General features: G+C 38.2%; 1 protein-coding gene across 1 annotated transcript in view; it reads left to right on the plus strand.

Annotated features, from left to right (window-relative positions):
• wnk4a (WNK lysine deficient protein kinase 4a) overlaps window positions 1-27,908 on the plus strand; it is a 44,458-nt gene that overhangs the window by 192 nt on the left and 16,358 nt on the right. Inside the window, exons 2-10 of the mRNA XM_079476411.1 lie at window positions 197-832; window positions 16,553-16,725; window positions 16,818-17,038; window positions 17,741-17,898; window positions 19,596-19,684; window positions 20,051-20,270; window positions 22,718-23,090; window positions 26,874-27,022; window positions 27,207-27,271. Coding sequence (XP_079332537.1) covers window positions 224-832; window positions 16,553-16,725; window positions 16,818-17,038; window positions 17,741-17,898; window positions 19,596-19,684; window positions 20,051-20,270; window positions 22,718-23,090; window positions 26,874-27,022; window positions 27,207-27,271 — 2,057 coding nt within the window. The 5' untranslated portion in view covers window positions 197-223. The remainder of the gene's footprint in view (window positions 1-196; window positions 833-16,552; window positions 16,726-16,817; window positions 17,039-17,740; window positions 17,899-19,595; window positions 19,685-20,050; window positions 20,271-22,717; window positions 23,091-26,873; window positions 27,023-27,206; window positions 27,272-27,908) is intronic.

The following is a 27,908-nucleotide window of genomic DNA, read 5'->3' on the forward strand; positions in this document are numbered from 1 at the left end:
CCCTCAGCATTCACGATATAATGCAGGTGCAAATTGACTGAAAAATAGCATGCGTTTCGATGTGTTTCTGTTAATATTAAAAGGCGAATTATTTTAACCGCCTTTAAAAGTTATTCGTGACGAAAAAGACGCGGGCGCATATCTTCGTTGATACTGGTGCGCATTTAATGCGTGTTTGTTTCTTTTTTCCATTCAGTTTGCGATGCTTTGATCAGTCCTCGTCATGGCTCATACCGAAGTTGAAATCCCTGGATGTGGTTTTCCAGGTTTACCTGTTGAATTAGAGGACGACCGTCTCTCCAGAGCGCCAGTTCTGCGGACGCCCTCCCTGAGCGCTAGGAGAAACTCGTATGTGCTTCACAAACTCAGCGTGGATATTGACTCACAAATATATAATAAACAACTGTCCAAGGCGCTTTCGTGGTCTGCTGAAAACATTTTAATATCAGATAGAGGGACAGAAGATGACAAAACTGACCCCCCATCTCCAGATTCTCCATCTCCTATCTCCAGCCCAGAGTCTTCCACCCCCAATCCCAGTTCATCCCCTCCAGAAGACTGGAGAAGGGCCGTTCAGACGCCACTGTCTCCTGTTACCCAGGGTGGCAGTTCAGATTCAGACAATGAAGTGTCCAAGGTCGTTTCACGGCGTTCGTTTTTAAGCAGACTGGAACAGGATGAAAAAGAGGAAATTGAGACCAAAGCTGTGGCCACTTCGCCAGATGGAAGATATCTCAAATTCAACATTGAAATTGGGAGAGGGTCATTCAAGACGGTCTACAAAGGTCTGGACACAGAGACCACTGTGGAGGTGGCATGGTGCGAGTTACAGGTAAGGTCCCTTTGCTAGTCTAATGTCAAAGTTCTGTGTATGTAAAAGTGAAATAACTAGATGTCATCTCGCAAACTATTGAATATAAAAATATTGCTGGTCAAAAATCTTCAAACTTGTATAATGGACCAACTATTTGTAGTTTTAAAACTATAACAGAGCAGATTTTCCATATGGCATATAAATATTTTTTTAACCTGCAATGGGGTACTATAAATATTAAACATGACGCTCTTCGAATCACTATTAGGCTAAGTGTAAGTTGAGGGATAGTTCACGCAAAACTAAACAAAATCGTCCTTTTCACCTTAGAGTTGTTTAAAACCTGTTGTACAGTATACTACTTTTTCTTCTGTGGTACATAAGAGGATATTTAGAGAAATGTCTTGCTGGTTTTGTGTCCATACAATGGAAGGCAATACAGGTCATTGGTCTTGCGCTACCAGCGTCCTTCATAATATATTTGGTGACATGTACATAGCAATTTCTTATTACAGTCAGCTAAACGTAAATTACTGTATTAATCCAAGAGTTAATCCAATTGATTGTGTTTGATTTTACGAAAATAGAAATTCTCTCAATTTTTGCGACTCAAAAAATACAGTGAAGAGAATCATGTATGTTTAGAATGACATAAGGGTAAAAAAATGATGTCTTTGTAAAAAGGGCATTTATGCGTTTGTTTTTGAAACATTCTGAAATTATGCTGAAATAACACTGTATGCTATGTTTAGATTGTTTTTAAAGACAAAGTGTGGACATGGTACTGGCCTTATTTTTAAGCTCTACATTATTTATCATTTAATCAGTTACGCATCCTTAGGTGCCACAACAGAATTGGCACTCTAATCTATGTGCAAATGAGCAAAGTCGGCATTGCTTTGTATCTAAGATCTTAAAACTTTATTCTATGTTAAATAAAAGCCGTATATGTGATTTTGTCATATCACTTATCTAGGTTTGCCTGCTCTTGTTCTCTCTAACCCTGAGCAGCTTTCGGACGGCCACTCTTGCATGCATACCAACTTTTCCACACTTCACTGTGTTAATCCTTTCCTGTGGCTCAGTGGTTCGATGATGGCGCAAAGGTCATGGGTTCGATCTCAGGGATTGCACATACTTTAAAAGAAAACTATAGTACAATGCAAGTCGTTTTGGATAAAAGCGTCTGTCAAATGCATAAATGTAAATGTAATGCTTGCGTTCCACATGTCACTGTGTTCATTAAGAGAATCATACACCAGGGACTCGCTTATAGCATCACATACATGCATTGGTAATTAACCCACCATAGTCCCCCAGAGGACAATTGTTTTGCTTTTTCATTGCTCAGGAGAAATTTTGTCTTTGAAATGTTCTCCTGCATTTCCTTATGAACAATTGTTGACAAACATGGAAAATGCTCTCACTGTGGATAAACAATTTAGTGTATAGAACGTAGTTTGCAGACTTTGGTAACTTGGCGATTCTGAGGACAGTTCGAGACAATGTTGACTCTTGAGAAACAAGAGGAGGCATTGGCATTGTTTCAGCCAAACACAGAAGGCAAATGTTAGAGTCTGTAACTTAAGAAGTCTGCATTCACACTCTTAATTCATCTTTGTTTAATTTTATTACGCCACAAGTGAGAAATTAAATGTGAATGTACTGATTTTACAATGATCTTAAACACACCTTTCAGATTAAAAGTTTCGATGAATTGTAACATTTCTGTTTTCAATCACCCTTTATGACCTAAAAAAGTGATGTTATCAGTTTTCCTCTGTTGTGGATCATGTAATATTATGATGGCTTTTGCAAAACAAGAGAGGGTTGTGCTATGTTTTTTTTGTCAGATATGAGTAGAACATACTTGAGTTGGCATGTTTCTGGGATATCACCTCCATCCTACATCATTTTTTAAAAGTGTAAACACAGTCATTAAATGCAATGTAAATGCTCCCCACCTGCTGCTCTCCTTCATGTTGTCCTATGATGGGAGTTTCCCCTGGTGAAGTAAGGTGACGATTATTATTACTCTATCAAACCCAGCCCTAAGATTGACGCAATAGGTGTATAGCAGGGTAGGGCCATGATAAAAACAGGACATGTTCTTATGCGGGTGCCAGTCCTAATTTAAAGTCACCGTGAAATTATAATTTCATTTCTTAACAGAAATTTGTAATGTTTTTTTATAAATTACGTATCTGTACACTTTATTCATTTTCAAACTTTCATAATCTTGAATTAAAAACGTTAAACAAAACCGACTGTCTAGCAATGGGTGTTTATACCAAGCAGCAACCTTCCAATCCAACACTGAAGTGACTTAAAGTTTCAGTGAAATGCCTATTTTTTTATCAGGGTGGGTCATTCTCTTTTTAATATTCGTGTGCACTCATAATCTTTAATTAAAATTTGAATCCATCTTAAATGACATATGTTAGACGGCACTGATGCGCCCAGATTTTTGCTTTGCATTGTGGGAATTTTTAGGGATCTAATGTTTCAGTGCACGCAAATGAGATGTCCCTTAAAAGTGATAGTTCCGTGCTGTGTCTTTCTCTGACACACACTGCCGTCATATTAAGCTGCATTAATATTGCGCACCCGTCTCTCTCTCTCTGCCAGCCGGTTTTTTTGCGCGATCATATCACGTGTACTGATCGGTGTAATATATTCAGCCATTTCACCTATTCAGCATGCTACATTCCTTTTTTGGGCTATTTTGGCCAAATTTTTCCAATTGCCGAACATTCGGTGTATCCCTACAAATTTATGTTCATATAATGCCAATTTTACAGCCCGGGTTTGTATCTACACATTTCTTTATCCTGTCTGTACTATCCAGTGTAGTGTTATATGTAGTTACCAAACACTTGGACCTTTGCTCTTTACTTCCTGTATTTCCTGTGGCTTGTCTGGCTGCGTAATGAGGCATCTTGTTCTAGTAAACCACTGTAGTTAGAGTAGATGTACGGTGACAGTGTGGAATTTTCCTTTGCATTGCTCCTAGACTAGACAGTGACAGTGTGATGTAACGTGTTATCCTGTTACATAGGACAAATGTTTACAGAGAAAATGGTCTTTGCATGCCGTTATTGAGGAGATTTTCAGAATTTTACTTTAATTAGGCAAATGATATTCAATTAAATAACAGTGCCCCAGTAGACACAAGTGAAATGACATCTTGTCAATATGTTACTTTTACAATATCTTATATCTCGGTTTTATGACATAATTGATTAAAAGATTTATTGTCTTAATAAATATTATAATGTTCCTGGAATTAGTTTTTTCTTTTCTCAGATAAGTGCCCTGGCCATGTTTTGTGAGATTTACAAAATTCCCTATTAGCTATAGCAACATTTGGTGCGGTCCCCCTGAAAGCTTTGATCAATTATTTAAATGAATAAAGTAATCGAATTTGTGCAATAATAATAAGCAGGTTATAATAAGCAGATCATCTGCTTTTGATGTCATCTTCATCTTTACAATGTACAGGCACATAACTGATGTGCAGAATTTTCAGTCAAAATGTCCTGTCCCCTTATTTCAGGGTACATGTTCTCTTCCCTTTTTGCCTTTCTTGCTATTTGAATAATATTTGAAAGAACACAACATCTTGACATCTGTGTCATGTACTATGTACTCTTTGATGACATGAGTGCCAGTGCTGCACACCAAACTGGGTTTTTTAAATGGTTGGGTTGTGAGCATCTTATCAGCACCTTCCTGATGGACAAATATTCTCACTTCAGAAAAGGCGGGGGCTCTTTGTGACGTTTAACGGTCTTGTCCACACCCATCATGTAGAGCAACTGTTCATGTATGTGGGCTGTACATTCTGTGGCAAATGTTATAGGGAGATTACAGCTGCTTATATAGAACAAGCGAAAACTGAACACGTGTGCACATGAGGAACATTGTGTAACCAATGATGCAACGCAAAAAAAAACATGCCTTGATGAAAAGCTTTTCACAATATGCACATACGGAGTGTTTAAGGGGCTGTCAAGTAATAATTATCCATATGGCTTCATTTGTTTTGACAAACCATGCTCTTTGCAATGGCCCTAAAACCATACAGAATCACAATGAATATGACACGATGTCAAGACGTTTCCCGTAAGGTTTAGCATTAGTGATGTCAACTGCTATTTGCTTTCCTGGGTTTTGTAAGAGTTTTTAAGATTTTAAAGATTTTACCAGGTTTGAGGTCTATTTGGCCCTCTCAACCTATACAACCGCAGAGATTCTAACGGCATTGTATTGGAGACTTCAGTGCCTAATTTGAAATACAATTCCCCTATTGAAGGTAATGTAGATGTATTACTAATACAATAATAACACAATGACATATTTGGTAGACAATGACCACCATTTATTATTATCTTATCCTGACAGTAACTCCTTTCAGTTGACATCAGCCTGATAATTTATATATTTTTATTTATTTATTATTCTAAACCATTGTTTGAAATTTTACAGTCCTTGGCAATTACACTGACCCAAAGGATTATTAGGAACACCATACTAATACTGTGTTTGACCCCCTTTCGCCTTCAGAACTGCCTTAATTCTACGTGGCATTGATTCAACAAGGTGCTGAAAGCATTCTTTAGAAATGTTGGCCCATATTGATAGGATAGCATCTTGCAGTTGATGGAGTTTTGTGGGATGCACATCCAGGGCACGAAGTTCCCATTCCACCACATCCCAAAGACGCTCTATTGGGTTGAGATCTGGTGACTGTGGGCGCCATTTTAGTACAGTGAACTCATTGTCATGTTCAAGAAACCAATTTGAAATTATTCGAGCTTTGTGACATAGTGCATTATCCTGCTGGAAGTAGCCATCAGAGGATGGGTACATGGTGGTCACAAAGAGATGGAAATGGTCAGAAACAATGCTCCGGTAGGCCATGGCATTTAAATGATGCCCAATTGGCACTTAGGGGCCTAAAGTGTGCCAAGAAAACATCCCCCACACCATTACACCACCACCACCAGCCTGCACAGTGTTAACAAGGCATGATGGATCCATGTTCCCATTCTGTTTAATTCCGCCAAATTCTGACTCTACAACCTGAATGTCTCAACAGAAATCGAGACTCATCAGACCAGGCAACAGTCTTCAACTGTCCAATTTTGGTGAGCTCGTGCAAATTGTAGCCTCTTTTTCCTATTTGTAGTGGAGATGAGTGGTACCCGGTGGGGTCTTCTGCTGTTGTAGCCCTTCCGGCTCAAGGTTGTGCGTGTTGTGGCTTCACAAATGCTTTGCTGCATACATCGGTTCTAACGAGTGGATATTTCTCCATTCTTCGTAAACCCTAGAAATGGTTGTGCGTGAAAATCCCAGTAATTGAGCAGATTGTTAAATACTCAGACCGGTGCGTCTGGCAACAACAACCATGCCACGCTCAAAATTGCTTAAATCACATTTCTTTCCCATTCTGACATTCAGTTTGGAGTTCAGGAGATTGTCTTGACCAGGACCACACCCCTAAATTAATTGAAGCAACTGCCATGTGATTGGTTGATTAGATAATTGCATTAATGAGAAATTGAACAGGTGTTCCTAATAATCCTTTAGGTGAGTGTATATTGTATTTGTGTTCTGTTATTCGGCCTGCCAACATGCCAAAATCCACTGTTGTCAGTTTTGAGTTTTGTTAGGTAGAAACAACTTGTTGGCCCTTCTTTGGTTTATGGAGTGTCCAACAACAAGTTTACGTACATATGCAGTGAAAAAACACTTTCATTTTCTAATACTAGACAGTTATTATTACATTACTTCTTGACTGACTCTCAAATGATTAATCTGTCTAATCCCCTTCTTTTCGTCAGCCTACTATGATCAGATTGGTCAAATGGTTTAGTCTAGTGTACTGTGATTGGTCTATACATGCAGTGTCGCAAATCCGACTCATTCGCTTGATTCAGAGTCGACTCCTTTTTTCCCCAAGCCCATAACTTTGTTATTTATTCACTTTCGCCTTTATAACTTGGCAGACTGCTTACATTGACACACACGAACATTACACACTGCATGAAATACAATTTTAAGGACATTGTAATATTTACTCTTTAAAAGTATCTTTGTTAGAGCACATTTCCAAGAGAATGAATCACTCAAAAACATAGTGTCCCAGGTTGATTTGTCTTAGAGCTTCATGGGGCACGAGCCAGTGAGAGAATGGAGAAAGTGTTTTAATCGAGTGAGTTAGAAGATGTGTTTACAATCAACACTAAAACAACTCGTTTTTTTCTTTTTGAGAGAGAAAGCGATGGAGAAAGTGAGAGCATCACAGCATAACCTTTATACAAAGAACAGAGAAAATACCCTGTTCCAAGCCTGTTTCACTCAGATTAAATGCTGCCAGCGCACAACTATAACATCATTGTGCTTTTATGTGCTTCTCTCAGACTCAGAAAACACTGAGTCATTTTGAATAATGAAAAAACCCATAGATCAATAAATCTGAATGGAAATTAAATGAACCAATCAGATAGCAAAAAGCATCAACTTTTCCCAACATACAGGCAAACTGAATAAGGATACTGTTCTTGTTCTCCAAATGTTCCACTGGTCTGTGTGTATTTCACTTAGTAAGACAGACAGCCCTGTAGTCATTATTCACAGTATATTTGTGAAGACTCCAAGAACCTCTCTGAGGGATTTCTTTAACCTTTTGATGTTCAGAACTTTGTTAAAGATATATTACAGAAATTAAAATGTTGTGCATCAATATGGACATAGTAATAAACTCATGATTAAGAAATGACGAAACAACCAGAAATGTTTACAAAAAATGTTTTAAAATCATTTTTATTCAACAGCAGCCGACAAGAACAAGCCTGTTCAATTCATTCACAACTCTCGTTGCAGACCTTTTGAACCGAAGCCGTACAATAACTTAATACGGAGAACTCTGCGTCTGTGCACACATGCAGTCAGCAGTTCCCGTTCAAACATAAACCAGAACGTAAACCTGATGCAGTTGATCACGGGAGCCAATACAGTTTCACGTTCACGGCGGCAGTTCCTGAACGTCTGTGTTCACCGGACCTGAGATGTACGGCGGATGGTGATCACTTTCGGATTTGTTCCTCATACTTTTCGTTTGGCTTTGGTACACTTATATATGTGACCCGGACAACAGACCAGTCTTAAGGGTCAATTTTTGTTAGGATGGGACAATATTTGACCAAGATACAACTATTCAGAAATCTGCAATTTGAGAAATATTTAGAAAATTGCCTTTGAAGTTGTTAAGGCGCTGTAGCAGGTTTGTTTTAACTCTCTCTATTGACTTACCGCTGTAAGGATGCTGCGGACAATAGATGAACCTGAAAGAGGAAATTCTAAGTTTTACATCGATAACTTGAGTGGGTAATTCCCAAAGAGCTGTCAGGATTGAGCGATAGTCATAGACTTAATATCCTGATAATATTTTGGCATAATTGAAAAAACTATCATTCTGAACCATACAATATATTTTTGACTATTATTACAAATGTTCGCGTGCTACTTAAGACTTTTAGTGGTCCAGGGTCACATTTGTATTTTTATTTAAACGGCTGTGATTTCTTGTGTTTTTCATAATAAATAAACTGTCACGTATTGCTTAAACTGCGTGAATAGCGTCATGTAAACACAATTACCTTGGCTGTTCAACTGAAAATCAAACGACAACACATGTCATCATTGCAAAACTACAGGCCAATTATAATTTCACAGTAAAATTTACTGATTTTGATTTATTGACGCCAATGGTTTCTCATGGAAAGCAACGATTACGCAGCACACGGAAAAACTACGCCAAAGGGGTACCCTGCATGTTAAAAACAACATCAAGGAGCGCTGCCTGTACGTCAATATGTGACGAGACAGGAGTGAGAATGTGTTGGCCTGTTGTCTGTGTAAAAGTGACTCTTCAGCAGGTAACTGAGCCCAGGAGTACATCCTGTTCCACGCCCGCCTCTTTCCCTCATTCTTGGTGACATTAAAACTAGTAGCTATTCTGTTGCAGTTAGTATAATTATGGTTCACCCTTATTTCTGTCAAACAATAGCAAAATTTAAGGTTGGCGGAATGAAACTGTTCTGGGCAAACCCTTGCAAATATTGCTGTGCCCCCGCTCTTTCCATGCGGACAGAGTGGGAGCGCAGCAATAATTGCGGAGGGCATGGGGGGGGGGCTTGTGTTGTTGATTTTATGATGATGGTATGCTGGCATTTATTTCAATTATTCAGGTTATGTGTTATATTATAGTTATTGCTACAGTTGTGTCATAACCCTTATTGCAGGCATCTTTTTAGAGATTTTGAGGCATTTCACCATGTTTACGAGGTAGTGCAGAATACAACCATGTTAAAATCAGGTTCAAAATCAAGTTGTACATCTTGGACCCTCTACATTTTACTTTTGGTGTAATTTCTGTCCAAATTGAATCACCCTTATTTACAAAACACAAATACAGGAATTGTGTAAACTGTAGTCTACAGTTTACAAATATCTACAGTAAACTTATATAAAATAGCATTAATTTACAGTAACTATTATTCAGTTTTTTCCTGTTTTGTTTTTAAGGAGTCATTCAACAGCAGGTAAAATATCTCTGATACAGAGCAGAAATAGTGCTGACACATACTTAATGTTAACTCCTATTTTTGGCTCTTCCCAAAGTTATCTTGCTTCACCACACCTACCCCCTTCTGTCTCACTGTCTTTCTCTATGTATGTCTTTCTTTGTTTGTTGGTCAGCTATCGGTTTCACTCACAGTGCGTGTCACTGCCTCTGCTTTTGAAATAGTAACATTATGGGAACTGGAAGAAGACGACAATGCCATATATTTTCAGAAAACTGTTCAGATCAGTAATATTTTTTCCTTGTGTGGACTGTAGCAGATTAAAATGTCAGGTTTAACTACATGATCATTTTGGATATTTTGCGGGTCCCCGCAACATAAGGAAAACCTGACCCTCCGCCCCCACGCACACAAGTGGCTCACGTCATGTATACACAAAGATAAGGGAGAAAATTTTGTGTTAAATTGCAGCATTACTAAAAGTTGTGCATCCAGTAAATGTAAACATAGTTCATTTTATTGAATTAGTTATTTTGGGGCTAAATAGGACCTAAATATATTCAGGACTTGAAAGTTACAGCCAAATACTTCAGTATGTGGAATGCTTGATACTTATCTTTCCATCTATGCCTTCTCTCATTTCCTTTAAACTTTCATTTCAATCATTTTCATCTATTGAACAGCTCCTGCACATAATGTAATCTACATTATAGATGCCTTTGCAGTGCCAAGCATATAGGTATTTGAGTGAAGAGTGTGACTGACTATATGATACATGTTAGTTGAAAATGTGACTCAGGAATGATGACTTTTTGTGTGTGGCAAGAACTGCTGATATTGATACTACCTCTACAGACAAATAATCCATTAACACAGTCCATTAATACACTAACTCATTATTGGTTTGCTACATTTTTCTTTGCTTTCAGGTGTAGATGGTTGTGGTTCGCTAACAAAGCAACACGTTTCCCACCTTTTTTAGAAATATGAATATCTTATGTCTGTGACATTCCCCCAACACAATTTCAATGTTGTTACATCTTGCGTCACAGAAACACACAAGCATCCTCTCTATTTTCTCTCTTCAGTCTTTATAATGAGCATGTTGACGGGTGGTCCTTACCCACGTGGAGCTCTATAACATCGGCAATGCTTATGTAATGTAGAGCTAGTCCAGAACTTTTCTAGCCTGGCTTAGTTTACACATGCAGACTGCCACAAGCACAACTCAATAAACATTTTCAATTTATGGAAGGGTCCCAATTGCATAAGCATTGTGGGGGTGACTCTTATTTCAGCTTAGACACCCTAGAAAAAAGCATTATGCTCAATATTTTAACATATTATTGGTCAGAAAAACAGGTAGATCTAAAACAACACATTTGTGTGAGACACTATTGCAGTGTTGGGCAACAAGGGATGCTTCAACAAACATAGCAATGTTTTGAAAGCGCCACATTAATACATTAACATTCTTCTGAGAAATCAACCAACCAATGGCATCCTTATAGCTGTTTTCAAATTTTTTCGAAATATTTAACTTATCTTAAAATGGTAGGAAAATATATACGGAATGGCTTTCTGTAACAGTTATTCCACAAACTGTCCACAGATTTCATGTGCCACGCATTTCATGCGGATTAAGTGTTGCATCAACATGAATCAAAAGAAAGTTGGAAAACAGAGCTGGGAGCTCGAAACCCCTGGAGCAGTTTATGGTTCGTCATTATGATTTCTTTCCCTTCTACTAGCCCAGTTTGAGGCCTGAATCTTCTTTCAAAACTGTTCATTCTTTATAGTGATGTTTGTTTTCTCCGTCACCCATGGCTGCATGAGTGATGAAGGACTGTTTGTTTATGTTTCCGTACTTTTTTTAAAGTTGTAATTGAACAAAAAGTTAAGTACCCTGCAGTTTTCAATATTATTCAACTTTTGGAGGGAGAAGTCTGTGTCTGATTTTTGTGAATTGATTTATTGACTTGTGTTATGCAGTTTAATTCACTTACGAAATCATTTTACGTAACGTTTGTTTGTATGTCAGAGGTTTGGAAGACATTGTGAAGGAACTTTGTTTGGTGACCAAAGGACAGGTGTTCATTGTCTCCATGGGCTTGGTATCATATACAAACCTGATGCAATATGCATGTGTTTATGGTTATAGCATTGATGTGTTTATTTCACTCGCTGATGATGACTAGAGACATGTGATCTGAGCCTTTGGCTGTGAGTTAGTTGAGTTTAAACATCCTGATGTTTTTTTGATTATTAAACTGTAATATTCTCAAATCATGTTTTTTATTACCGTTTTTATTGTGTTAGTTAGCTGTATTTTTTAGTTAATATGGTTTGAATCAAAACAAACCAGCTGCAGTTTCATTTATATTAATTCGAATGCACAATAAAAAACAGAGTTATCTCATTTTGGAAGCAAACTCATCTATCCATTTGACCTGTTAAAAGACCAGCAATTCACATTACCAGCAAGTCTTTTGGATGCTGGCATTGAATGATAGTATGTGTGGGTGGTATGCAAGAGCCAGCTTAACTTAATCAGCAAAGCTTGCATTGATCAACCAGCTTCATCCCAAGAGCCATGCTGATTGACCAGCATTTTTTGACGGTGAGCAACATAGCTATTCTGATCTAGAAGCCAGACTAGGACCAATGAACATCATCCCAATACGGTTGCAGATACGTAGTTTACAGTCATGAGTCCTAAATGTGTTTTTACATAAAGAAAATGTTTGGATTGTTGTTTGCCATTATTTTGAATGGTTTACAAGTAGGGTTGGGCGATGTCTACCAAATTGGCATCAGACCAAGCCAATAGTGAAACATCGCGATGGTTACCACCTCCCCCATGGTGTATCTGTTTGCTAGATGGCTATCTGCCAAAAACAATAATATCAGGGCTCTAGACCAAATCAGATTTTGCGACCAGTTTTTAAGACCGATTGAGCCTTTTTAAAAGTACTCACGCATTCACAACCTGCACATTTCTTCCAGTTGTTATTTAATGTGGAAAGAAGATCTTGCGCCCACCATTGTAGCCTGTGTGTGATAAGTCAACTGCGTGGGTCACGCTTCACTGATGTTTCCCGCTGCCATTGCGGACGTGCACAGTTCGGGTCGTCATTGACACGTTTACACACACACACACACACACACACACACACGCACACACACACATTGTCTTGGGAATGTGCTGAACGCGTAAGTGGACCGCAGACCCTCCCGATGACGAAATTTGCGTCATGCAGGGGAATCACGATGCCGGCCCAACTTCGTGGATTTATTGCATCCTGATGGCCTTAATGAAAAGAACACATTCTGATTGCACAGTATTTTTTACTGTAGATATGGATCAGGGTCCTCCCTTAATTTAAAACTATGGGATACATTTTGCTATGCCAGGAAAAATCGACATTGTCGTATAAACAAGTATCAAAATATTAAAAGGATATCCTGATATGCACATTTGTGGTATTTTTGGAATTTCGAGGATGTGCTGCACTTGCAACAGCCTTTAAAAGCACAGCTTATAACATGGAGGTTTACATTGCTAAAACTATTTGAAAAAAAATGACATTTTCGAGTCTAGCTAACTCTTCTTTTCATGTCGCATTGGATTTCTCACAGAGATGTTTGGAGTTAATGCATGTGGTTTGGCATGCTTGGGAGGAACATGCTTTCTTGGTTTATGTAGGTTTGCAAATAGTTAAACAATGATGTGAAACGGCTGTTCTGTTCTGCAGCCCACCCCCAGCAGCGTGTTGTGATTGAATGCACATATGTTTCTGTACATTCTTTTAAGCATTCAGGCATTACAGTAGCACAAGCTATTTATAAAAATATATACATCTTATGTAAGCATAATTCCAGTTACAAATAGTAATAAATGGCTATGGTTTAGGAACTGAACCAAATATTTGATGATAACCACAAAACCGTAATATTAATTTTGTAACTAAATAATAAAAAAATAAAAATCCAAAAATGTTTTGTTGTGCATTTATTTTTTAAATAAATAGCGAAAATAAACGTGCACTCATTTGCATATTGCTTAGCTCACAAAGTCTGCCGAATGCAGTTTGTACTTATGCACACTGTAAATGTACATTACACTGTAATGTAAACACTGAAAACATTTTCTTCTTTAAAGCAATCCCATTTGGCAACAGAAAATCTGTTCTTGCTAGATGTTAAAAAACCTATAACCCATAACAAAAAAGATATGCAAACACTTTATTATATTAGTGTTTTTTGCTTTGCTTAGGAAAGGACATGTCTAACATTCGTACATTTCCTTTTTGTCAAACACATAGCACTACATATGGCTCATTCATTTACAAACCCTTAGGTTCTTTCAATCCTGTGAAGCCTGTGAAGGTTGTTATGTGTCATTTTGAAATTACAGTCTCACTGTGCCGTCGGCTATCCTGAACCCAAGGTGCTACCATTTCTTTAGGGTGGCATAGTCACTTAAAGTCTTATTCCAGGATGCATATTACTCACGTTTAAGACCATCATGTTACAAACATGCAGCTTTAACATGTTTTAACAGTGCAAATCCAATAGAATGTTCAACTGTTCTGTGTCACAAAACTAAAGACTACTTCAATGTCTGAAGGGGTCACAAACTGGATGAGAAGTGCAAAGCGATGCAGTAATGGGTGTAGGTCAGCTCTCATGTATCCGATTCTGAACAGAGCACACTTTAGACACATTTAGTGTAATAATACTCATTATACTGTATATAATAATTTATAAGATAACTGGTGATATACACTACCGGTCAAAAGTTTTTGCACACTTACTCGCTAAATAAAATGCATATTTATCATCTTAAATATAGGCACATTACGCCTAAATTTGAAGAAATGTTCTTTTGCCATTTTCTCAAGCAGCTTCTTGGGGTTTCACCAATTATTATTTTGCATGACTGCTCTTTTTTCATTATTTAGTTAAAGTGATCCATCTCAAGGTCATTTATTAGATAAAATTGTATTAGTTTATAATGAAAAATCCAATAATTTATTTTTCCTATGAAATAAATTTCAGACATTTAAGCTTTGTAAGACCCAGTTCATTCAAGTGTCCAAAAACTTTTGACCGGTAGTGTATCATATTTTTGTGGAGGGTTGGTTAGTTTTTTTTAGTGTTTAAAGAGTGGTGTGACAAAAAATGTTTGAGAACCACTGCTGTTGGTCAACCAATGTAACAACTTAATATAGAATATGTGATTACAAGTGAGCCTCAATTTAGAATTTCGAGTTAGCAAACTATTTTATGTTTTACAGCTTAATTTCTTAATATAAATGTCAGGATTGTTTTTTAGTACTTATAGAGTTACAGTAGAGTCACTGTGTAGTGTACAGCAGTGGTTGGACTCTACTTACGGCTTGTCAGAAGCAATATTTTTATGGAAAATTGTTGTTTTAGGGTTGCTTACTTTGGGGAGAGACAACTTTACATACAGACAAACATTTCTGCTTTTAGAAGGCATTTGAGTCAAATTTATGTTTACAGTATATACAGCGTAAAAAAAGCCCAGCTTACCAAATGCACTGTATATTGTTAGGCTGGTGATTGACAGATCCACTCCACACCTCCCAACCCCCTGGCAGCCACCACACCACCATCCCACCATCCTCCCCCACTTCCAGTTTGTTTTTACTCGACAGATATTCTCGTCCTAGAAAGATAGAGCATGTATTTGGGGTGTTGCATGGGGTTGAAACAGGTCTTTGTATATAAGTGGGTCTTGATCGCATGACTAATATGAGGCTGGATATGGAGAAATCACTCAATTATTATTGTACACAACATGGATGGAAAAAGGAGTCTCACGTTGACTGGAAATGCAAAACCGATGTTTTGAGTCACTAATAAGATTAGCAGTCTTAATGTCTATCATATAGATATAGTGTGTATTCATGTCTGGCTGCCTTTTAGCTGTTATAAGGTGTACAGGTACAGAGGGAAAGTACCATAGTAAACCGAGATATAGCGTGAGTGGCAACACCGAGGGCTAACATGTGTGCGTAAAAGGGAATAATGCCTGTCAGTCATTAAGTGTCAAAAAGCCTTGGGCCCTAGGGAAAGAGCAGTTGGCTTGTGAAGAAACATGTTTGAACAGGAATTCTTAAATGTATTTTCCCAAGCATGTAAGATTGTTTCTGAGTTATTTAAAACCTTTGGTTTATCTGTGAAAGGCCAATTCAGAGAGTTCAGGTATTGGTGTGTTTGTTTTCAACTTGGGTTGCAGTGTAAATTCAAGAAGAGGCCGGGAGAGGTGGGATATTTGGATACTTAATTTGTACATATAATGTTTTGTGAATTACAGACATTTAATCAATACAGATAAATCAATACAGACACTGCACAAGGTTAAAAATATGCAGACATCTTAGTTTTGGAGTAGGCTGTTTTGGCTGGAAATGTATTTGCCTTAAGTTAAATGTAGACCCTATTCTTTCAGACTCTCTGTCCCTATCCTATATGTATTCAGGATTACAGCGTGGTCATAAATACACACTGCTTTTCCTAGAACTCATTCAATGTTGGATTCATGGTGCTTGGGCTGGTGTCTCTGAGGAGTTTCCACCCACCTCACACAGCTAAAAGGCCCTGGCCAGCTAAATCAGGCCTTTCATACCCACAGGAGGACAGAAACGCTCATGTTGCCAATGATTTTCTTGTCTTTGGTCCAGTTACAATTCACTAAAGGTTTTCAAACGCCTATGTTTCGAATAGGTTGTTATTATGTGAATAATATGTAACGGTATATCATTTATAGTTTGAGTTACAGATTCTTATCTGCTTTAGTGGCATTTGAATATCTGCCAGAGTAACCAGTGAAACATGTTTAATGAAGGAGGATGTACGTCATACAAATTCAAATAAACTTAAGTTCTTTTTTGCCAGAGCTTTTGCTCATTTCACATTTACATTAAGTCATTTAGCAGACGCTTTTAACCAAAGCGACTTACAGAGAGTTCAGGGTTCAATAGGGTATGAAAGATCTCATTCATCCAGGTTTTTTTAGAATGTCTTGTAAGATTTATACTCGATCATTGGGACATAAAAGAACAAGGGTATGACTAAAATGTTGTGAATATTCTTTAAAATAAATTTCTCTTATCAGACTCTAAAACTGACGAAAGCGGAGAGACAGCGCTTCAGCGAAGAGGTAGAAATGCTAAAGGGTCTTCAGCACCCAAACATTGTGCGCTTTTATGACTCCTGGAAGTCCACTGTGAAAGGTCACAAATGTATCCTGCTGGTCACTGAGCTCATGACATCTGGCACTCTAAAAACGTGAGTTTGTTCTTAATTTAAGAATCTCTTTTATCGTATTAATGTCTTCTTAATATGCTAAGGATATGTTGATGTATCTGCCCGCTTCTTAGGTATCTGAAGCGCTTTAAGGAAATGAAACCAAAGCTTCTGCAGAGGTGGAGTCGTCAGATCCTTAAAGGACTCCATTTCCTGCATACACGAACCCCTCCCATCATCCACAGGGACCTGAAGTGTGACAATATTTTCATCACAGGACCCACAGGAAGTGTGAAGATTGGCGACCTTGGACTGGCCACACTCAAAAGTGCAAGTTTTGCAAAGAGTGTGATAGGTATTTGATTGCAAGACACTGAATTGTCATAGTTGTATTATACATTTTATCCCCCCTCCCGACATTGGTCCAAACCTGTATACCTTTCTTTGTTCTGAGAATGATATTGGTAAATTGTTAGCAACTGACATTTCTGGGAAATCATAGACTGCTTTCCTGTATCTCAGTGGTTAGACCATGGCACTAGCAATGCCAAGGTTGTGGGTTCAAACCCAGGCGATTGCACATACTTAGAATCAAATGTATAGGACAATGCAATGTTAGCCGCTTTGGATAAAAGCGTCTGCCAAATGTATCAATGTAAATGTACCATAGTAGGAAAAATATAAATGGTAGTCAAAAGTTTACAACTTGAGTAAATAATGACAGAATTTTGGGGTGTAATATCCCTTTAAAGATTCAGTGAATTCTCTTTGAAATTTGCACCTTTGATCATTATAGCCTTACAAATAAAAGCAGTGGCAAAATCATGATACTATACATTGACATTTAAATATCATGATACTGAAATCGAAATAAATACCATTTACATTGTATGTGTACATATAACCAGAAAAGTCTATCCACATCCATCAAACTCTATCCATCTATCCACCTCAAAGATCCTTCTAAAACATGGTATTACCATGTACCATGCCCAATAATCATGGTTGGTTTTGTTGGTAATGACTAGAGCAATATTGTCTAAACTGTGTTTCACAGGAACGCCAGAATTCATGGCTCCAGAAATGTATGAGGAGAAGTATGATGAGGCGGTGGATGTCTACGCATTTGGCATGTGCATCTTGGAGATGACCACATCGGAATATCCGTACTCGGAGTGCCAAAACGCAGCACAAATTTACCGCAAAGTCACCAGCGTGAGTTTAAACCTGTCTGTATCAGATAAAAACATTTTGTAAAATAGATCAGAATTGTTTTGGAAAAAGCCTCTTGCTCGGTAGACAAAACTTTGTTAGTAGACAAAGCGTTTTGAGGGAGCAGAAGGAGCCAGGTCACTTAAAGACAAGCGGTTAAAGAGAAGTGAATTTCTTTTGGCCACATAATGGAGCATAACCCTTGCGTTTTGTCTTGTGTGTTTGCATTGTGTTCGTATGCAAGGATGGCTTAGATTTTAGACCTTTAAACCAGCATAGAAAATGCAATAAGCATCCTTTTCTGTTCACTAATTTAATTTGCCTCTTGCATTGCCATGACTTGTCTCTGAGCAAGGTTTAAGACTTGGGTTTTTAATTAGAGCTTAAGGCAGAGATAGAAATAGCCCCTGTGTGTCTAAGCTTTATTTCATTTTGGAAAACTTGCAACATATGCATTCACTCAACAAAAAAACTGTCCTGACTTAAGATACAATTTTGCAAATAGGATCTTCATGCAACTACATACATGAAAGACCATTTTAAATGAAATAAGTCTAAATGCTGCGGTCAAGTAGATACTCAGTGTTTACCTTATTGAAGTTAAAGTTTCAATACTTATAAATAGTTTGTAATTAAAATTTCTTAACACAATCAACAATTTTAAGTGGATTGGAGTGATTCAAAAAAACTGCAACAGGCTTTCAATTGGGTTTATTTTGTGTAATGTTTTGGTCAGGAACAAAATTATGATGTTTATAAGCCTGTTCCTAGACCCCATACACACTGTATTTAGATTACGGCAATGGTTTTACTTTATATGTTTGCTAAATGACGTGTCTTGAATGAACGAAACAAAGCCTGCACTGAAAAAGTTGTTGAGTGTTAATGACAAATCCAAGCACCTAGCTAAAGTGTAAACGCAATGGGCAGTCATCCAAGAATCCAACACCTCACCAGACCGGACCTTATGCTCCACAAATATTACGTGAGACTGCAAGGGATGTGTCATCGGGAATGATCAAGTCTAGCTCCCCAAGCTGTAATTATGTGAAATCCTTATATAAACTGAATGCCTGTGCAATAACCATGTTCAGTGTTTCCCCTAGGTTTACAGCTTTGAGGGGGGGGTTGGATGGGTGCAGTCTTTTGGTCAAGACAATACCTTTTCTAATAAATAATATTTAATCAATTGAGCCCAGTCGAATATGTATTTTATGTTTTACCTCACCATTTATTTTATATTCTGATACCCAAAGTATATATGGAACATATAAGACCCGGTAACTGAGAAAATGTGTGGTAGGCGCAAGTAGTTTGATCTGCTTTCAGGTGGTTGACGCAACATGCGCTCTCTGTCTGCTGGTGGGGGTGTGCTAACCTGTTTATATGTGTGCACGTGTCTGTGTCTCTGTGTGTGTGTGTTCTTGTCTGGTGGTTTTATGAATAGATGTCCATTATACAGTTAAAAAGGCCAGTCGCCACTTTTTAACTCTTGAACATGCTTTAGCTGAACTTTAGCTTTTGTCTGAAATAAGTACTCGGCTCAAATCCAATACAAATGTAATATTTATTTTATTATAAAAATATTGTTGTTAGATTTTTTCCACCGATTTTCTTTGTTTTAATACATTTGAGAAGCCTCCCAATATTTATTTTATCAATGTCTGGGTTTGACATTTGCTGTATTATTTATTTTTTAGGGAATAAAGCCTGACAGTTTCGACAAAGTGAAAGTTCCGGAGTTAAAGAAAATCATTGAAGGCTGTATCCGGATGAACAAAGATGAAAGGTACATTACCTATTCACTCTCTTTGTTCTTTTTTTCATACCTGCTACAATCCTTATCTGGTTTCAATATCAATAATTTTACATTTAATAGTAACTGCTATTACAGCTGAATACATCAACATTCAGCAGTGACTTATTTGATACTACATTTTTTGTTTTGCAAACTCACATGTTTGTTACATTTGCTTCCTTTTTATTTGAACGAAACTAAATTTTTCCAATACATTAATATATTTTCTAACAAAACTGCTTTCAGTAACTTTTTAACACTTTTTACAACAGTTTTCTACAACATGAAGCTCATGTCAAACAAATGATTTTTATATAACACTTAGAATTTTTTTATACCAATCCAACTGTTTACTAGGTATACAATCCAAGACTTGCTGGAGCACACATTCTTCAAGGAGAACAACGGTGTTCACGTTGAATTGGCTGAGGAAGATGATATGGTCAAATCCAGTCTCAAGCTGTGGCTTCGTATGGACGACACCAAGAAGCTCCATGGGAAGTACAAGGACAACAATGCAATAGAGTTTCTGTTTGAGCTCTACAAAGACGTGCCAGAGGAGGTGGCACAGGAGATGGTGAGTTTGAGTTGTGGTCCCACACCTACAAAGTGTGACTTACCGATATTGTAAGACTGTGCCCAGGCCGAATTCCAACCAAGGGCTGTTACTAGCACAATATCATAGATCACACTTCTCACAGAATCCAGTTAGAATGGTGTCACACCCTCTATGCAATTTACCGTGAACTTTTAGTTTGTTTTTCTTGTCGAGAATGGATGTGGTTACTGTATATTTCTCAACTTGTTAATTGTTGATCCCTGAGGGGAATATCTGTGCTTAGTGTTCAAAGGGACAAAGTACATCTATCCACCCTGAGAGATAGGGCGTATAGATGTGATTGATCTTAAATGTAATAATAAGATATTTAACAATTTCTTTTTTTAATAGTTATTTACTTTAGATTTACATCAACAGTTCAGCTGCATGATCTCGAGTTTACAATTCACTGAGAATAAAAAAGAGAAATTATATTTATAAGGACCATGATGTGTTAAGGAGCATTAAAATTAAATGCTTTCTGATATTATTTCCCTGCTGTGACAAACAATTTTTGCTTCAAATTCAATTAAAATGCCTAGTGATACATGTAAAGGTGACTTTGACAAGGTACGAAAAACTCCATAATGTGCAAGTAATTGAGGAAAATCAACCCAGTTTTCTTAACATAATGTTGAAGCGACAGTTCACCCTAGAATCCAAATTTGTTGTTTATTTACTCACCCTCAGGCCATCCGAGATGTAAATGACATTTTGTATGTAGATGTTGGTGACGTCCTTTTGCGACATAGGAAGTGCGATCAGGACGTTTGGCAGAAGCTGTAGAATACCGTTCGTATTTATATAAATGAAGTTCAGTTTATTGCACATTAAGATCGATCCACTTCACAAGACGTCAATATGTCATGAGGAGCCGCGGAATAACGCTTGTGTTGGATATATGTGCTTTTAGAATTCTTAACCCCATGGACACATTTACATCCATTTTATGATGCACGGAGGGATTTACCAAAAATCTACTTTTTTATTCTATTTTATATTTTTTTACCTACATCTTGTATGCCCTGAGGGTGATTATTGAAAATCGTATAATGCAACAAATCTTGAAGTCCTTAAACAGTCCAATTTCCTTATTGTTAGTCATATGCCAAAATTGCCAAGATTTTTCCATTTATATTGATGTGCTGTCCTTCTGTCCAAATTTGCTGTTTTTCAGCTAATGAAAGAAAAACACTGACAACACAGTATGAAATCATTTAAACAGTACAAAGTTGACAAGCTCTTTTGAATACTTATTAGTCAAATATTTGCGAAACCCATAGATTAACATAAAGGGTGATTCATAAATTGTGTAAAAAAAAATCACGAAATATATAGATACCAGGTTTCAGAAGGACAGCAGTGATATTGTTCATGTTGTGAATATGACCCTGGCATATTCTTGACAGGTTCTCTCCCCAAAATGTGTAATCCTTACCTTGTTACTTTTATAACATTCAAAGTGTTCCCTTTCGACCTTCACAATGTTGGTCATTTCCAGCAATCTGTCCTCACTATTTGAATATTTTGCACTTCTCCTGTGTCAATAATGTATGGACACTTTTGAACTGTTGACCTGCCCAGAGTGGAAAATTCGAAACACTCTTGCGTATTTATCTGCACTCTCAATAGCATTTTTCTTTATGTTGTAGACTTGCCCATTGCCCTTCACTTAAATATAAAGCCTGCTGTGATAAAAGCAGAAGAGTTGCATAACAGTTTCAAGGACATAACCTTTTAATCATCAGGGTGGAAATGTGAGCACGGGGGGGGGGGGGGGTCAGAAGAGGAACAGGAGGTCACATGACCATGTTTGAATAGTGTTGTCAAACCGGAGACTTTCTCCTGTCCTTCACAGACCAGTCTGAAGTCGACCTTATTAGGTTTAGATCTTCACAATACCTCTTTTATCACTCACTACATCTGCTTTCATCAAGAACAAATTTATCAAATCACATTGATTGCAGTTTATCACATAATCTGACTGATGTGTTGATAGAGACTTGATCATAAGACAAGGCAACATTAGCTCACATTCTTTCAGTAGAACACAGTTCCAGAACTGGGTACAAGGATATTGGGGGCCATTAAAAATTTGTATCTTTGTACCACCAAAGATTGTCAGAATTCATTTGCATTCAATTAGGAGTACAATCGAAGCAATTGCACTTCCATTTGTAGACACGATGAACTAATATCTGTGTCAATATTAGTCTTTATAAGGCTACAGTATATAGTTTTGATCATATATTAGTCAATGTTTTATATGACGGAATGTCTGGGAAGTCAACAAAAACAGAAGAAATGGAAAATGTTTTTACCCTCCCATTTTTGTCCAACAAATTGATAAGCCTATTATTTTGTTATCCTAGATGCCCAACTGTGTTTATAGTACACCAAGTTTATTAAACCGTTGTGTTTTCCAGGTGGTTCTGGGATTTGTATGTGAGGTGGACTACAAACTGGTGGCTAAGGCGATGCGAGAACGCGTAACGGCCATCAAGCGCCAGCGTGAGAAACATCGAAGATTGGCAGAGGAGAAGCAGCAGAGGAAAAAGAAAGAAATCATTGAGGAGGAATCTGAGCCACGATCGCCCAAACCCATTGGTCAAACGCCTGTAACCCTGACCCCACCTCCTGTGCAAATTCTGCCCACTCCTCTAATCCCTAACTCCATGTGCTCTCCTGTTAGTGGCTCATCTGATTTTGGGCTAAATGGAACGTTCCCACCAGAGCCAGAGGAAACAGAGGCCGACCAGCACTTCAACATGCGGCATGCAAGCTGCTCTTCAGCAACCTGTAGGCACCGAATATTTAGATTTTTTGTTTCCTATGTTTAGAATTTTAAGACAACAATTTGCAACAGCTTTAAGAAGTCAGAATCCTGTCTTCCGATCATATATATATATATATAATATTCCTTTAGGTGAGTGTATATATATATATATATATATATATATATATATATATATAAACACTCACCTAAAGGATTATTAGGAACACCTGTTCAATTTCTCATTAATGCAGTTATCTAATCAACCAATCACATGCTTCAATGCTTTTGTGGATGTGGTCCTGGTCAAGACAATCTCCTGAACTCCAAACTGAATGTCAGAATGGGAATGAAAGTTGATTTAAGCAATTTTGAGCGTGGCATGGTTGTTGGTGCCAGACGGGCCGGTCTGAGTATTTCACAATCTGCTCAGTTACTGGGATTTTCATGCAGAACCATTTCTAGGGTTTACAAAGAATGGTGTGAGAAAGGAAAATCCAGTATGCGGCAGTCCTGTGGGCGAAAATGCCTTTTTGATGCTAGAGGTCAGAGGAGAATGGGCCGACTGATTCAAGCTGATAGAAGAGCAACTTTGACGGAAATATCCACTCGTTACAACCGAGGTATGCAGCAAAGCATTTGTGAAGCAACAACATGCACAACCTTGATGGGGATGGGCTACAACAGCAGAAGACCCCACTGGGTACCACCCATCTCCACTACAAATTGAAAAAAAGGCTGCAATTTGCACAAGCTCACCAAAATTGGACAGTTGAAGACTGGAAAAATGTTGCCTGGTCTGATGAGTCTCGAATTCTGTTGAGACATTCAGATGGTAGAGTCAGAATTTGGCGTAAACAGAATAAGAACATGGATCCATCATGCCTTGTTACCACTGTGCAGGTTGCTGGTGGTGCTGTAACGGTGTGGGGGATGTTTTCTTGGCACACTTTAGGCCGCTTAGTGGCAATTGGGAATCGTTTAAATGCCACGGCCTACCTGAGCATTGTTTCTGACCATGTCCATCTCTTTATGACCACCATGTACCCATCGTCTGATGGCTACTTCCAGCAGGATAATGCACCATGTCACAAAGCTCGAATAATTTCAAATTGGTTTCTTGAACATGACAATGAGTTCACTGTTCTAAATTGGCCCCCACAGACACCAGATCTCAGCTCAATAGAGCATCTTTGGGATGTGGTGGAACGGGAGCTTCATGCCCTGGATGTACATCCCACAAATCTCCAACAACTGCAAGATGTTATCCTATCAATATGTTTTTGTAGTAAGTCTTGTCCTAGTCTTTTAGCTTTAAGTAGTTTAGTCTTGTTTTATGCACCTCATGGGAAGTCTTTGTTTTCACTTTGGTATTATAGTTTGATCAGTGTATTCCCCCATCATGGGTGTTTGTTGTGTTTTGATAAATAAAGCCTTGTTAAGCCCTTCAACGCTGCCTGCACTTGGGTTTTACCTACACCTACCGTGACACACAACAGAGTCCTACCACACTGCCCGAAAATTAATGGAATTTAGCTATGATACTGCATGTTTAGACTTATTGTTGCTCAAAACGCAATTCAAAGCTGGAACTAGAGGTCTGCATTCCCGCATTCTTGCTGCATGGGATTAAATGTTTTTGGACAAAAGATGGTAGCGGTACAATGCACAGGAGTGGGTCTTTGATTGGGTGCCCACTACCAACATCCTTCTAACGGACCACATCTAGAGCCTGATCTGAGGACTGTGTTATGCAAGTGCTGCTCGTGCGGACAAGTTCTTACTCCGTTATAAGTTTAATTTGCACACATCAGACCATAGACAAGCGAGAGAGAGCATTCGTGTTTTTTAGAGGGGAGACGGTCATCAGGACATTTCTTGCATGGATGTTATTTTGCACGTGCTAGCTATAATTCTATCAAGTTCATATAATGAAATCTCTGGGAGTTGTACAATGCCTGGATATGGCAAAAAGGAGGACATTTTAAGTTGTAGACTTCTTCTTGGGTTAAGGATATTGCTGTAAGACACTTTTTGAAGCTGATGGAATGTTAAATGAGCCTACAGTACCACATTGACCCACATCTGGTTTTCAATGTCTGTATATGTGTACATTTTTACAGTTTACTCGTGAAGCCATATTTAGATCCTCATTTCTCTAGGACGGGACCAAATAGGGCCTTCTAAATGTAGTTCCCAAAAGAAAAGTAGGTAACGCACAAGAGTAAAAGGACATTAAGGCATGCAAATTTTCCCTTTTCCTCATTGTTGAACTGTCACCATTGGCATAACAATTGTATTTTTTACCTCCTCTAGAAATTTGTGGATTACTTTGTAAATATTAATTAATAAGCGTTAATATTTTGGCTTTCATCACTTCAGAGGTTTGTCTTGCTTCTTTAAAAATATAACAAAAATCTCAAATTTGAGCCAGTGACCTCTGGTTCGGTTGACAGGGAATATCCCCTGTAGTAAATGTATTTGTCCAACACAGTCTCATAGCAAAAACTTAACTATTTTACGATGTGGCTAATTTTGGCACATTTGTACATTTTTGTATAATTTTCTTCCACGCCAGTGACGTTAGGATTGGGGTGGGGTTAGGGGTGGGGCTTCACTATTGCTTTTTTTCTAGTAATCATACGTTTTTGTACGATTCTCAACAAAGTAATTCGAAAAGTAGTCACGAATTCCTGCGAGATCGAGTTGATTAGTCTTCAGATTAATCTAAATCTCTGTCTGTAAACAGAGCAGTCAGGATGTCAAAGGCTTTTCACTCCACAACACAAATTCAGTAAGATTATCATGGAGCACTAAGAGCAGTTAAAACTACTTGGACAAAAAAATCAAAGGGTTTTAATAGTTTTTTTAGGCTTAAGGAGAGCAAAAGATTGGTATAGTTGATTTTGAGTTACTGTTATGGATGTGGACAGAACCCAAGCGCAGGCAGACATGTGTCGAACAACAAGACTTAAATCCAAAACAAAGACCCTCGATGGGGAAAACATGAACACAAACATGACTGAAAACTATAACTTCCCACAAGGGGAACAAAACAAACAAGGTCTTAAGAAAAACAAACTAAGTCCACAAACTTGAGTCAGGGAACAGGAACACAGGTAATCCAGACAGACTAGGAAGGGTAAATGTGCAAAATGAACCGACAAGAGACAGAGGGAAACTGGGGCTTGATAAAGGGAAACACTAACAAGGACTGATGACACAGGGAGAGTGGCCGCAGGTGACATGGATGAAACACTAAAGGAAAGCTAACAGGAGGATTGCACGAGGCTGGTGAGGGGACTGAAACACTAAGGGAAAGATGGACCAGGGCTGGAGACAAGACTAACACTAATGGACCGCTAACCGGGGAAACAAGGGGGCGGGACTAAAGGACGTGACACCGGAGAGAGAGCATGGCTTCTCAAACCAAAACAATGCTCTTTCTCCACACAAAACACATGGGACTGACATGATCCTGCCACAAGACTCGAAAACCAAGACAAGGAGAGGCAGGATCATGACATTTACTAGGTTTTAAAACATCGACCTCTTTTTCTATGTAAACATTTTGGAAATTAACTGAAATGTTACATCTAGTCATCAAGTGTTCCTTTTTAACTGAATAGTTCATGATGTTATTGTGATTATTATTATTTAAAAAGCCTTTTTTGTGGAGCACAAAAATTGTTTTGACAAATTGTTGTGCAAATCTTGATGTACAAGCAGCGCTCATTATGACTGCAGAAATTACACACTTCCCCTTTAACTTATCTCTCTCTCTATTTGTGTCTCTCTGTGTTCACCAGCTGATTGTGAGACTGATGGATATCTCAGCCCGTCGGGTTTACAAGATGGCACCATCGTAAACTCTTCAATCCCCTCCACACCACAGGCCACACCCCCAGACGTCAGGTCCATCAACGCCCCACCAATCCCAGCTCTTCGCTTCCCCTCAGTGAGTTTTTCATTACGATTGAATGACTCACTTAATTGTCGGAAACCCATTAAAACCCACTTTACATAATGTTCTTTTGCTAGATGTGTTAGCCCGAAGTTGTAATGAACTGTTTTGATGCCTCCTTTAATGTTAGTTTTTCAAGTAGCTGTGGATCAACCCATATCCTTTTTTTTTCTCTCAGAGTATTGCAGTGTCTACCAAAACTGAGAGTGGACCGCTAAGCCCTTTCTCCTCACCTGTGGACAGGTAAAGACCTGCAGTCGTGATCATTTTTGGTCCGTGTGCAAACAAATTTAATTTGGTTCCATAGAGATTTTATAATTTGTCAGATAAATCACACCACAGCAAACCTGATCTGTGTTAGATTTGTACAGTTACATAGTACAGCAAACTAGTAAAGCTAATATGAGGTATTATGGGACGTTTGGCTTCTTTAGTCTTCATATTCATGCCAGAAATTGCTAAGATCTAAGAGACTGTTTATCCACAAACAGAGAACTTTGGGGTGGGTGTTTAGCTTTAGAAACAGATGTACTGTTGAGTTTTCTTCCCCCACAAGGGTTATATAAAAAGAATGGGTTTACTCTCAGCATGAGTGTGTGCATGTATGTGTGTATCAATGAGCCTAGGGGGGTTATGTTGTCATCTGTAGTCCATCTTCTCTCATCTTTCGTAACAGAGCACGTGCTCTACGTCCTATAGAATACAGTATAAACACACACGTGTATAGTTTTGGACTGCGTCCCTAGCAAATGCCTACCATTACACTAGTTTTTCCCCTCATAAGAACAAGTCAGCAGGCAGATATCTTTCAAAAAATCCGATCCTGCCAAGCTATAAAAGTTAATGGTCCTCATAGGAAGCCCAGTGTTTGGATAAAACA

This window comes from Barbatula barbatula (assembly GCF_947034865.1).
Source record: "Barbatula barbatula genome assembly, chromosome: 16".
NCBI lineage: Eukaryota > Metazoa > Chordata > Actinopteri > Cypriniformes > Nemacheilidae > Barbatula > Barbatula barbatula.